This window comes from Dendropsophus ebraccatus, chromosome 5 (genome assembly GCF_027789765.1).
Source record: "Dendropsophus ebraccatus isolate aDenEbr1 chromosome 5, aDenEbr1.pat, whole genome shotgun sequence".
Taxonomy (NCBI): Eukaryota; Metazoa; Chordata; class Amphibia; order Anura; family Hylidae; genus Dendropsophus; species Dendropsophus ebraccatus.
Window position 1 is genome coordinate 119,803,434 of NC_091458.1, and position 14,273 is coordinate 119,817,706.

The 14,273-nt window shown below is 41.3% G+C and overlaps 2 protein-coding genes across 12 annotated transcripts in view; one reads left to right on the forward strand and one right to left on the reverse strand.

The window, feature by feature from the left end:
- NF1 (neurofibromin 1) overlaps positions 1-14,273 on the reverse strand; it is a 144,501-nt gene that overhangs the window by 47,557 nt on the left and 82,671 nt on the right. The window lies entirely within an intron of this gene.
- Positions 286-10,868, forward strand: OMG (oligodendrocyte myelin glycoprotein). 5 transcript variants are annotated; one of them, XM_069972459.1, is made up of 3 exons: positions 286-372; positions 5,965-6,037; positions 9,264-10,868. In XM_069972459.1, exons 1-3 carry the CDS (start codon positions 368-370, stop codon positions 10,569-10,571), a joined length of 1,386 nt encoding a protein of 461 aa, XP_069828560.1. In that variant the 5' UTR covers positions 286-367; the 3' UTR covers positions 10,572-10,868. The 5 variants fall into 5 exon arrangements, with proteins under 5 accessions (XP_069828560.1, XP_069828562.1, XP_069828561.1 ...); XM_069972461.1 differs by having other exon boundaries at positions 347-372; positions 5,965-6,711; XM_069972460.1 differs by lacking the exon at positions 286-372 and adding an exon at positions 1,809-1,880.

Genomic DNA, 14,273 nt, shown 5'->3' on the forward strand with positions numbered 1-14,273 from the left:
GTTTCTAAGGATTGAGGTCAGGGATTTGTAACGGCCTCTTAGCAGAGACTGTCAGTAGGTTTCTGCTGTCTTATTTCAGGGTATCAAACTAGTGAGAGAGAAGCTGGACAGAATAATGTATCACTTACATTGTTCTGTGCAGCAGATCCAGAGATATCCTCCTGGATAACATGGACAGTAAGTAGTCCTCTCCATTATGTCCTGGATATTCATGAGAAACAGAAAACTCCGCCCACCAGCTGCTGATTGGCAGTTATCTTTCCATGCTGTTTATAGGCAGCCAACTGTCAATCAGCAGCTGGAGGGCAGGGGGAGGGGTGTGGTATAAATCCTATTCTCCTGCATATAAGGAGAACGGCTAAACAGAATGATGTAAGTAATACACCAATGTGTTCAGCATTTCTGTCACTAGCTTATGCTGCCCTCATTTAAGGCACCATATACCTAGAGACAGATTACCTTTAAATATTTTTGCTAATTGCATTAGCATTTTTTTCTTGTTGTCAAAGAAGCAAGGTAAATATGACAACTGCTTAAAATGGTAAAAGTAGTGGGTGATGCACTAAAAAGAACTATACTGACAATAATAATGTTGTTCACTAGAGTTTTAGATACCCGGTTTATAATCCTTCACAATGTTACTCTTTTGTTTAGAGCAAATTATCTTTCAGTTAGCCACAGCTTGGTAGCCCAGGACTAGCTCTGATAAACTGACAGAAATGTAGCCATGTTTTTTTCTTTTTAGCCTCTTCGCAACGAGCCAATTCTTACCTTTCATTATACATTTTCATTATAAGAGCAGCCATTTTTTTTCTCTTTAAAATGGCAGCACTTTATTGTTCGTATAACTTTGCTTTTCTTTCCACTTTCTTTTGAGGGGGAATGGGTGATTTTGCCTTTTTTTATTCTGTAAATTATGCTGGTTACTGTGCAGTAAATCTAACATGACTTTCTTATCTGCTTTAGTGTAAAGTATCAGATTTATATCTACTCTTATGTTATATAAAGATAATGATATTCTTCACATTGCCATAATTCAAGGCCTATAACTTTTTTTTTTTTTCCTGAGGGCTCTCAGTGCAGATAGTATGCAATGCAGTATATAACACCTGTCAGCACATTCTATTCGGCCCTGTCTTCAGTCCTAATAGGTGTACATACATAGTTGACCTAGGGGTCTCAGCTGCCATGGAAATGTAAACATGATCATAGGATGACAGAGACCGTCTCTTCACACCTATGCCGGGCTTTTCCTGTCCCACTGTAAAAAGGTACAGACATGAATAAGACCCAGCTCACATGGGTGATGGACAGTTGGTTAACCATCTTAAGGGATGCATGTGGTGTAAATCATATGTAACTGCATCACAAAAAATATGTTCTCGGATGTGGGTCACAATTTTTTACGGTAAAAGTAGGAGCGAGGTAAGGTTCCCAAATTCTGGGGAATGACATTCATAAAATGTAAATGTGGAGAACTTAGTAGTAAGAGAATTTGGAAAGTCATTTACTTTTTCCTTGATAATGGTCCAAAAATATAGCACCCTGTACAAACCCATGACCTTAATGCCATTTAATAGGAGCCAGGAGATTGTTCCTTTTGAACCACTGTAAGCAGATATTGTGACACCGTGATGATCCTAGAAGCCTGTATAACTTTACTATACAAAGAAACTGTAATGCCCCTTTAAGAAAGCTATAAAGCTTACAAAAGCCTGGGTACTGAATTAAGTTCTACAACATCACACACACACCATTACACTTCCTGAATCTTAGCTTCCTCCTTATGTGGCATCTATATAGCAAACACCAAAACTCGACTTTCAATTCCAACTCGCTCCACACACGTAGAAAAGAGCTGAACCAAAAGAAAAGAGCTGGTAAGTGCACTCGGGCACATACTACCATAGATGTCAATGATGTCATTATGTTATATTAAGCTATGTTATATTGTATCACAACCATGAAACAATTGCTGAATTGGCAGTACTAAGAATTACAGCAGTTAACTGCGGCTTAATGTGATGCACACAGATTGAAGGTGTCGTCCAGATTTCTTCATTGAGGCACTGTATCTGCGGTGGAATGTGTATACAGATGTAAGCCACTTTTTTGATCTATCACAATAATATATTTACACCTGCTGCAGGTGGCGTGGGCATCTCTGTGCTCTAAGTAGGTACAGTATGGTACGAGAACTACCAAGTTTACAACCACATGTTTACATGTACTTCATAAAAGGAAGAAAACCTCTTTAAGGGTGCGTTCACACCTACAGGATCCGCAGCAGATTTGATGTTGCAGATTTGATGCTGTGTTCAGTTATTTAAATGAAATCCGCTGCGGATCCAGTAAGTGTGAACGTACCCTAAATATATCAAATACAACAAGCATGTCTGTTTTGTTAACATGCATTAACAGAAGGTGTCAGAGTTTATTTTTTCTGCAAAGGATTAAGTATAGTAACAATCTGTTTACTGAAGGGTATCAATGCGCTGGGAAATGATACGAGTGAAAGTACCCTAAAAAGCACTTTCATTGGTCCATTTCTCTGCCCCTTTATGTCTAGTATACAGAAACTGCATACAGAACAGTCCACTAGTGACCATAACAGGTTGCTGGGATTTTTGAAATATCATTATTTATACATAATATATATATATATATATATATATATATATATATATATATATATATATATATAAAGAATAGTGCTCTGCACGAAAAAGGTTTACTTTAGAACAGCCTACCATTCTTCAAATAGTTGCTTGGAGACAAAGGACAAGAAGGGAGAAAGGACGTCAAAACAGTACAGGCCAAAATGGGAAAATAAAGCAATTTTCATCTTTTTATTAGCTGGAAACAGAAACAGACACATGCCCTGAACAGTTTCTGCTCCGGTTTAGAGATATATTCTTGAAAACATGTAGAAGATAAAAAGGATGTTGCCAAACTAATCTCTCTTGTTTCAAAAGGATTACACACTTTATGTGTCACTCTCGGTCAGGCAGCAGTTCTTTTATAAAGGTTAAACCGGTTGTCTCATGAGTAACTACTAGATCCAGCAAATCATAATTTTTAACCAGAATCATTAAAAATTTAAGTGTAACGGTCATTTAAAATTTAGAAATCAATAGTATAAGCGATTTTAAAGAAATAGTGCGGCGCTAAACAATTATTCACAAAATAACACACATTACAAAGTTATACAACTTTGTAATGTAATGTTATGTATGTGAATGGCCCCCTTCCCCGTGTTTCCCCCCACCCCAGCTAGACCCGGAAGTGTGATGCACTATACTCACCTGATTCGTGTCAACCCCCTTCCGCCATCTTGGGACAATGATGTCATCTTCAGGCGGCCGGACGAACCGCTCCATCCGTCCCTCATGCTGCCCCCCTCTGCCGCATCATAACTGTGCTCAGCCGCGATTGGCTGAGCACAGTTATTCTCAGCCAATCGCGGCTGAGCAGCTGATGACGCGGCAGAGGGGCGCCGGCATGAGGGACTGATGGAGCGGTTCAGCCGGCCGCCCGAAGATGACATCATTGTCCCAAGATGGCGGACGGGGTCGACACGAATCCGGTGAGTATAGTGCATCACACTTCCGGGTCAGGCGTGGGTGGGGGGAAACACAGGGAAGGGGGCCATTCACATACATAACATATACATTACAAAGTTGTATAACTTTGTAATGTGTGTTATTTTGTGAATAATTGTTTAGCGCCACACTACTTCTTTAAGAAACTCTAATAGGGTTTTGTTAGGCAAAAAAGGATTGTTATGTACTCAAGAAGCTGTTTTGAAGCCTCCCCCTTCCTAATCTGCTCATTATCAGTCTAAGTCGGCTGCATTACAGAGAAGTAAAGTGAAGACAGATTTGCAGAGTCCATTATAACCTATTGAGGGGTCTAGGGGGATAAGTGAGTGAGAGAGGAGACAAGCAGCTGTACAGTTCGTAGAATGTCTGGGCACATAAAAGGCTGTATTCACAGGTCAGAAAGCTCAGTGTTGCTTTGGGAACCTGGTGAGAAAATATTGCAGGATGTTGCTCTGTGCAGGAATGACTTTTCTCCTCTGCATGATCACTCACCGACCCTGCACATAGAGCATAATGGACACAGAAAAGCTACTTCTTCTGAAGTAAGGGGGAGGCTGCTTTGAGTGCAGAAGGAAACTCTTTTGCTTAATAAAACCTATTATAGAGTTTCTTAAAATCCCTTCTACTATTGTCACATTGATTTTCTGCTTTGATTTCTGCTTTGAGTGCAGAAGGAAGCTCTTTTGCTTAATAAAACCCATTACAGAGTTTCTTAAAATTGACATTTATATGACAGTTAAACATTAACCAATCCAAAGCAACACCACACCTCCTCTTTACACCATACGTGATGTGAAAATAGGCTATTCTGGTTTGAATACACAGTGCTGCCATGGAATGCTAGTATCAGCTACATTTGGACCTTGGATCAGGCCTGGTGAGGCATGAACATTAAGACTGTAACCTGTTACTTATGCTATTTATTTTTAAATGCTTCTATGTCAGGATATGGTAGTCACAATTTTGTTATTCTTTTGATTCCACCCAAATTGCGCATCTAAAAAAGCAGAGTTATTGTAATTGTGCATATAATGCTGAATCACCAACCATACATGTGTAATTTTTGACATCCCAGCTCAGTTACAGAAGTGCAGGGATATTGGGGAGTCCTTAGTAAAGTTATAAAACTCTTCTAACTTGCCTAGCTGGTCCCCGCTATCTGTTGACACTCCAGTGTATTCTTTGAGATGCTGCTTCACAGTGTGTTCATCTGACTCTCCTCTGTGATGGGTTCAAACCTGTAAGTTTTTTTTTAGGCAGGAGGCAATGTAAAACACCTCTCACATCATAGAAATATACTGGACTCTCAGGAGACAGCTTAAGTTGGAAGTATAAGTGGTAGGAGACTTATAAGTAAGCACACAAGCTCTGCCACCGATATCACTTATTACTAGAGATAAGCGAACCTTGGGCACCAAACCAGAGTGTGCAACATTTGATTACTGGTGAGTGAAGAAATTGGATGCAGCCCTAAGACTGCCTGGAAAACATAAATACAGTTATTGGCTGTATCTATGTTTTCCAAGACTCTCTGGAACTGCATCCAAATTCTGCAGCCACTTGCAATTAAATGCTGCACGCTCGGGTTCAGACAGACCAGGGTGTGCTCGGGATTTGCTCATCTCTACTACTAACTAAGAGTAGAGTAACTGCAATGTAATGAGACTCCAATAATTCTGGACATATTGGGTAATACCAGCACGAGACTCAATAAGAGCTTACATTGTATTATAAAGTAGTCCCTCAAGTTACAATATTAATTAGTTTCAGTACTAACATTGTATGTTGAAATTGTATCTAAAGATCAAAACTGTATGAAAAACTGGTAATTAGGCTGGTAAGACAGAATGTTTTTTAGGTCCTGTACAGATCACAGAGGATCCCAAAAATAAAATAAAGCCGCCCTAACCTTGTGCCCAAAGGAGCAGCTCATCCTGGTACAGGACATGTAGTATCACACTGTACTGTAGAGAGGAGATACCAGACACACAGCAGTACGGGACATGTAGTATCACACGGTACTATAGGGAGGAGATACCAGACACACACAGCAGTACAGGACATGTAGTATCATACTGTACCGTAGAGAGTAGATACTAGACAAAGCAGTAAAGGACATGTAGTATCACACTGCACTGTAGAGTAGATACTAGACACACACAGCAGTACAGACTATTGTAATCAGAGGAAAGAATGTATTGGCAAAAAATAAGAAAGAACGGGAGTGCTTTCTTATCACGCAATAATCTGCTTCTATTGCCCTAAAACTATTTTAAGTGGTTATACAAGGGTTAACTTATAGGCTATGGGGGGAAAAGAAACACTGTTTTAAAACCATTAAATCTCTAACTCTTGTTTTCAGATGGACAACGTCGATAAAGAAAAGAATGATGGCCCAGCAAAGGAAGAATCTGATCAATATATCTGGCTTGCTGGTGCGTTTGTTGGAGGGTTTCTAATACTTACGATAACCATAATAATAGGCATTATATTATGGAAATACATCAAAAAGCGAAACTCTACAATTGACCCAAACTGGGCAGGGCCATCCCCACTGGCAGATGGAAACATTCAAGAAGAAGGAAACTTTATGAACAGCAGCATTTTGGGTAGAAGTATGTCCCTCTCACGTATAAGCACATCCCCAATAATAAGTAATGAACACCTGGAAGCACAAGAGGTCAATGAAATGGCTTGGGAAAACCAACACGGAAACTTTATAGAGGAAGAAGTAAATGAGAAAAAAGTAACAACTATCCAAAGTATTAACGCACCAATTAGACGAGCTGAACCAACCAAATATGCCGATCCTGCACCTGAGGATCACATAGCTACACAAATCACTCATAATGGTTTAAAGGATGAGATGACATTTCTACCACCTCCACCTGAGGAATTCCCAATGCCTCCCCAACCAGAACTGGACTTACAAGACAACCATCAGCAACAATTCCCTGAAATAAACTCATATCAGCAAGATGGGAGCACGCAAGAGCCAATAAACCTCCAAATAAGTGACACGGATGCTCTTTACATCACTAATAACTTTGAAGACCTACTTCTGCCACCCCCGCCACCAGACCTCTGAGGCACACTGGTTGACATATTTGTAAGTTTATTACATATGGTATGATAAAAAAAAAATAAAAAAAAAAAATGTCATTGAGGTCACACAGGTCCAACTAAATTACAAGATATAACATACCCTTCTCCATGTTCAGGGTTCAGTTGCATTTTTATATTGTGTGTTTTTCGCAACTTGAACACTCAAGCCACTATTGAGCTTTTAACTCACACTTGTTGCTATACTAATGCTGGCAGTTATACAGCTGCCCTGCGGATTCATGCACTGTAACATGCTCTACTTGCTGCACTAATATGGCTTATGAAGCTCTTTTTCTACCACACACATCTATAGGGAGAAACGTAAACATTAAAAGCGCAAAATACATTTTCTATGCAGTTTTAACGCAATAATTATGCGGCTGCTTAAGACAGCACAGGAAGGCCAAATGAAGGGGAAAATGCTTTAGGACACATTCATGTGAAGTGTTTTTTAGCTGCATGTTTTGAAGCTGAAAAAAAATCAACCGCTCACCGCGCATCGCCAAGTGTAACACCAATGCACGGCTGAAGATTACCTAACTAGTTAATGCTTTATCTCTCCACGCTCCCAGTCTTCTCCTGCACTCTTTATTTATCCCAGCACCACAAGGGCTGCAGCTTCAGAGCCAGTCACTGACTGCCAGGTGCCTGGCCAGTGATTGGCTGAGCGGCCTGTCTGCTCAGACAGGCTGCTCTGAAGCTGCAGCCCCTGTGGTGCTGTGGTGCTGGCACACATACAGAGTGCAGGAGAAGAGAGGTAAAGAATTAACTGTTTAGGCAATCGTCAGCTGTGCATTGGTATTAGACTTGGGCCTAAAGAAACAATCAGCCGATGATAGTTTCATCGGCTGATTGTTGTCTCTATTACGTGGGACGATAATCCACTGAACGGACCGATTTAGCAGATTATCACTCCATGTAATAGGGCCCTTACAGGCTATATTAAAGGGGTTATCCAGCGCTACAAAAACATGGCCACTTTCCCCCTACTGTTGTCTCCAGTTTGGGTGGGGTTTTGAAACTCAGTTTCATTGAAGTAAATGGAGCTTAATTGCAAACTGCACCTGAACTAAAGACAACAGTAGGGGGAAAGTGGCCATGTTTTTGTAGCGCTGGATAACCCTTTTAACACTTCAGAAACATATCAGGGGAACACGGCCGACTTGAAAATTGGTGGCTGCTAATAAAGATCAGCGGCCATCTATATAACATGGCTGCCACCTTCCTCCAATAAGTTCCAGAGGAGGGAACATGGCCATAACCTGCATTGTCCTGGCAGTTTCCTTACCAAAAACAACTTGATGTCCCTTGGTTGGGAAAAGTTTTATACTCTTTAACAAAGCACTGGGTTTCCTTGATACAATTCTCTTCCCCCCCCCCCCCCCCCCCCAACACCAATGTGTAAAATGAGTAAGCAGATGCTGGTGATGACCCTTACATGCTCACCCTCCCCATAGAAAAAACTGTGCCTGAAGTCTTGGGGTGGTCTAAGATGGGATATGACCCAAATAGATGCAAAAGACTAAAGTCAGAAGACATAAGCAGAGATGACTACTATATTAGGAGTACAGACTATTTCCATGTCACGGAGTCAAAATCATACATCATATAAAATACAGACAGACTGTCACGAAAATTTTGGATCAGTTCAGTGAGAATGGCACAGGGGTCGAAACTGCTACTATGGCAGAAGAGTTGGCTTCTGCACAGTGGCTGTGCAGGGTCTGCTAATACTACACTTACCACATGAATAAGTAAATAAAATAATAAAATTAATACAAAATAAAACAAAAGGGAAAATGAGACTGGACAGCACTGACAAGCTTTAGTCACACAGATTGTCCATTAGTGATTGACATTCCATCGATATTACCAGCTGTGAATGGGCAGGGAAATGTGAAAGCACATTGGCACTGGATCACTATGATAATCCCCAGCGTTAATAAGGTTAATAATGGAAAGAATAATTTTTAATGTATTGCAACCCTGATGCTTTTAAGTTTTTAAGAATTAACTCCCCCCCCCCCCCCCAATAGCTGCTCACAATTCAAGATCTCAGTCTGCTGGATTGGATATGAGATGCTCCCAATAAATTTGAGTCAGCATTAGCAGCAGCTCTGCAGTCCTGCGAATAGCTGATCAGACGTATGCAGAGCTCCTGCACACAGCAGCACAATGCAGCTGAGAAAGACAAGCAGCAAGCAACCATAGGGGAAAGCTGGACATATGCCTGCCCGCTTATAACTGTCTACATTAGCTATGTATTGATCCTGGATGGGAAAACCAAGTGGTAAGTCTGATTTATGACTATAGCGTTAAAGGTCATAGACTGTACTATGCTGGCAAGCAGTTACTGTACCATTTGCTGCAGTAACATTAGCATCTCACATACATATACAGATAGACATACACACGATCCTTAATATAGATATAACTTGACTGTACTTATAGAAATTGGCAACCAGTATATCAATGAAAGCCCAATAAAATATTAACTTTACTGCTTAAAGTTTGTAATGCCAATGATCACAAATGCTGCTTTTAATGTCTTTACAGGCAACAATGGGCTACCGAACCCCCTCTCCAGGACTCCTGATAATATTATGTTCTGTACCAAACATTTTCTGCCTCTGCCCCTTGAAGTGCTCGTGCTCTACAAAGAACAGAAACGTGGACTGTTCTGGCAGAAGCCTGACCGCATTGCCACATGGACTCCAAGACAACATCACACAGCTAAACTTGTCTTACAATCACTTGTCCGATTTAGACCACCAATTGACTCGGTTCACTAATCTAAGAACACTTGACCTCTCGCACAATTTGCTCAAGAACCTGCCTTCTCACTTGCCGAGATCTCTTTGGGAAGTGTATGCCGCACACAACAACATAACACTGCTCCATAAGCTGGACACTGCTTACCAGTGGAATCTGAGGGTGCTAGACCTTACTCGGAACAGCCTGCAGAGGACAGTCTTCATTAACAATACCCTGACTAGCCTGCAGGTACTAAATCTCAGCCACAACCAGCTCTGGACTGTCCCTACCAACATGCCAAGTAATATACTAACAATTGATTTATCCTATAACTTTCTAACTCAGATCCTACCTGGAACCTTGGAGAGAATGCCTAAACTTCAATATCTATACCTGCACAATAATCGATTTACTTTCATACCAAACAATGCTTTTGACCAAATTGATCATTTACAAGAGATCACTCTGCACAATAACCCATGGTCCTGCAAGGATTCACAAAACATGGACTATCTGATCAAGTGGGTGGCTGCAAAGAAAAAGGTTAATCCCTGTGGTGGTGGTGGTGACCCCAAGGACCAGATTACCGAGCTCCTTTTAACCCCCTTTGAAGCAACAAACAAGGTAACCACTGAAGACATTCCATTATTCACCACAATTCATTCTCATTTCCTAGAGGTTCAAGAAATAAAACTGTACAAGAAGGTCCAATTCTCTGAGGAACTACCCACCACTCCGCTCATTCCAGCCGACCACATTTTTCTTGCTAGCACAGAAGATTCCCAGTTTACAGATGAGGGCTCTGCCGATGGAATGATCCATTTAGATTTCAACAACTTTGGAAAAGAAACTGATCATTTCCTAAGCTCTAATGAGGTAGAGGAAATGGAAATGCACGGCCCCACAATGAGCCTGAGCACGGAGAATGGTATATTGGGAAATGATGTGCCACACAAGGATCCAGAGGTGGCCATGCCAAGCACAACTGTATCTGGAGAGACCAAAAGCACAACTGTGAAACTCAATGGTGTCCCTTCCTCTGCAGCCCAGAAAGCTGCGGTCCTCACAGTCCCCTTTATTTGTGTTCCTCTCACACTTAGGATTGTATAAAGGCATGATATAAAAAGGGTAAGGTAAGAAGAATGCTTATTTTTCACATGAGCCTGCCACAAAGTTTCGCGTTATAGTATCCAGCTGTGTCCACGATATCCAATTTGTAAAACCAGCTTTGCTTGAATACTGAATGAGACAATGAATGTTAATGCACCAATCCTCTGAACGCTGCTGCTGCTGTTATGCATATCCCTACAATAAATTACCAAGACTTCTTTTATCAGACTGAAGCTGAATGAGGTTTCCACTGATTTGTATTCTTTTATTCCGGAATAAATGTTTGTGTGTAATGCAAAAATAAAAGCCTTTCTAATATAATGGAAAATAGTCTATGCTTATGTGCTAGAAAGTAGACTAGGGACGGGAAGCTTCTGCCCTCAAGCTGCTGCAAAATTACCATTCTCATCATGCCTGGCAGCCAAAGCTTTAGCCACTTCAGACCCCAGGTCCTCCACCTCTAGTACAAGTACGAATCAAAGAAAGTATCTGTCGCACTCACGCTCATAAAATCAGGGTCCTTTATTTGTCACGAACACATATAAATCCAGAGATACACAAGGAGTGTGCAGCAACGCGTTTCAACGTAACCGTCTTTGTCACAGCGTATAAGCTGTGACAAAGACGGTTACGTTGAAACGCGTTGCTGCACACTCCTTGTGTATCTCTGGATTTATATGTGTTCGTGACAAATAAAGGACCCTGATTTTATGAGCGTGAGTGCGACAGATACTTTCTTTGATTCATATATTATTAGTCCAGCAAGCTCCTGGATGATGTCTGCACCGCTCTGGATCTGAAAAGACACATGGACATAAGGTACAAACCAACACGATTAATGAAGCACATGTTTGGTTGAGAGGTGAACCTACTCTATATTTGTTCTAGTACAAGTACCCCAGGGTACGCGTCATGTCCCAGGCAGTATACTATCAAAAAACAAAGAGTGGTCAGCACTCACAACATAAAAGTCCCTTTAGATGGAATGTGGTGTTCTTATTATGGCTGTATGCCTCTCCACGAGCACGCGAGAAAAAACCCCCGGACCCAAGGGCATCCAACAAGGTATAAGCACGAAAGTACTCTCCAGCTCGCTTGATTACTTTTAAACCTTTATTGTATAATGTTTAAAAGGCCTTTTAAACATTATACAATAAAGGTTTAAAAGTAATCAAGCGAGCTGGAGAGTACTTTCGTGAGTATACTATCAAACACAGGTGCAGCACAGGGCATGATTATAGCAATGGGGGTATTATAATGTCACTCGAGGAGGTACTTGGCTTAAACACTGTTAAGCTCTTCTGGGGATCACTGTGAGAGATTACATATAAAACATGCTGCAGTGCAGTATGCTGGTACTGTATACACAGGGACAATACATATAATCGATTAGTGAATGGAAAATTGTTCACATATACAAACACTAAAAACAAGACCCAGTGCTATTTGGTACATGTAAAAAACTCATCTGCGAGTTTACCCTATGATGTTAGCTAAAGAATTTTATATACCAGTCGACCACACTAAAACCCACCTCCCGAATAGTAAATATGCCCCCTTGTGCTATCAAAACAGCTCTGATCAGTCAAGGCATTTACTCTACATGAGCCTACTTCAAAAGTGCAAAGCTATTTCTCATTCTCTTCACTTGAGGTGGTGGCACCATAGCTGTGTTCTCTCCCAGCAGTACTCTCACAGGTACTTCCTTCCTCTTACTTGTCTGGTCAGTTACAGGACAGCACCTATTTCTCTTTACCATGACACAATGATGAAGAAAGTGCCCTGGACTAATCAGGACTGCACCATGCTGAGCTGATGATTTCAACAGTACAGTATTGTAAATGACATGTGGAAGGAGGGGTTATTGATGTGCTGTGTTTGCAGGGTGCTATGTGAGCAGAAAAAAAAACTGCAGCAGAATGACAGCAAGAGAGGGACTACATCATAAAGCCCTAACTAAGCATTAAACTGCTTATGCTGACAAGATAAAGCAGCGGTAGGGAACCTTGGCTCTCCAGCTGTTACATAACTACAACTCCCATCATGCCTGGACAGCCAAAGCTTTAGCTGGAGAGCCAAGCTAGAGGGAGGGGAGAGGAGATTACAATCAGAAGGAGGCAATGTGTACATAGTAAAAGTACAAGCATTTACACAAGACATAGCTGTCCAGAACTGTGTGAAACAACAGGAAAGCCTTGATTTACCTTTCAGGCACAGTGTGCAACCTCTGGAGGAGGGAGACAGGCTCAGATGGTATGCACATAAGTCTCTCTTCCCCCTGCTTATTATCCTTACACTGGCCGATAAGCAGGCAGTAATTGGTTTGCATAAAAAAGGCCAAAGATCAGCCGACGCATGAGAAATCTCTTGTTCATCAGCTGATCACATCTTATGTTGTGGGCATATAAATCATTGCTAGTCGGCCCCACATCTCCACATGTAAAGGGTAACGTACAGCCACCAGTGTTAGAGTTAACAAAGGTTCTGAAAGGGAACACTGATTTCACCGACTCGTGCTCTTTTAAAGAACTGTCTTGGGCCCTGCAAAAGGGCCCTTAGCTTTAGCTAAACTCCGACCAGACTTACGCAATTTCTGTGTCCCAGTTACTAGAGAAAGACCGAACCTAACAGGCAGCGAACAGCAAACATCAGGGTGGGGGAGGGGTGATTGGGGGAACTAATGCTGAGTTTACACAGACAGATTTATCTGACAGATCTTTGAAGCCAAAGCCAGGAACAGACTTTAAACAGAGAACAAGTCATAAAAGAAAGACTGGGAACTATCCCCTATTCAAATCCATTCCTGGCTTTGGCTTCAGAAATCTGTCAGATAAATCTCTCTGTGTAAACGCAGCATAACTGGCAAAGGTTAGGTTAGGCATTTTTTGGGTAAGGTTAAGGAGTCAATTTTGGTAAGTGATGGGAAGACAAATATCTTAAAAAGCACACAGACTTCAACATAAAGAGTTGTTTGACAATTTAAAGAATTTAGCACTGATTTATGGCGACAGCTTTCAGAATGAATGCTGCCTTGTAAGTGAATACAGACCCCACAAGTTCCCATCCTCATGGTATTGTGCTTCCACTCACCAATTCCCTTGTATACAATAAGATCCTACATGGTGCTTTTTCATCTTAAAGGAATATGTCAGCTGTAAATCATGTTCCAAACTGCTGACACTGTTAGATATCTGTGAGGACAAGGAGACACATGTTACCTTTTATATATCAGCCTGTGCTCCCAGAATATAGAAAACTGCTTTTATTCTCTGGTACAAAGAGTCAAAGAGGCTTTTCCAAGCTCCTGAATAGCTGCAAGCTGGAATGAGTAAGGAGGGGTTACAGCTTGCTGCACTTCATGAGCTGAGGAAAGACTCTTATTACTATATAATAAAAGCTTTTTCTATGTTCTGGAATTACAGAGATATATGTAAGGCACCATGGGGGAGATTTATTAAACAAGGTGTAAAGTGAAACTGGCTCAGTTGCCCCTAGCAACCACTCAGATTCCACCTTTTATTCCTTGCAGACTCTTTGGAAAATGAAAGGTGGAATCTGATTGGTTGCTAGGGGCAACTGAGCCAGTTTCACTTTACACCATGTTTGATAAATCTCCCCCCCCATGTGTCTCCCTGATCTAACAGCGTCAGCAGTTTGGAAGGTGAATTGCAGCTGACAGATTCCCTTTAAGCAAGTACGAAA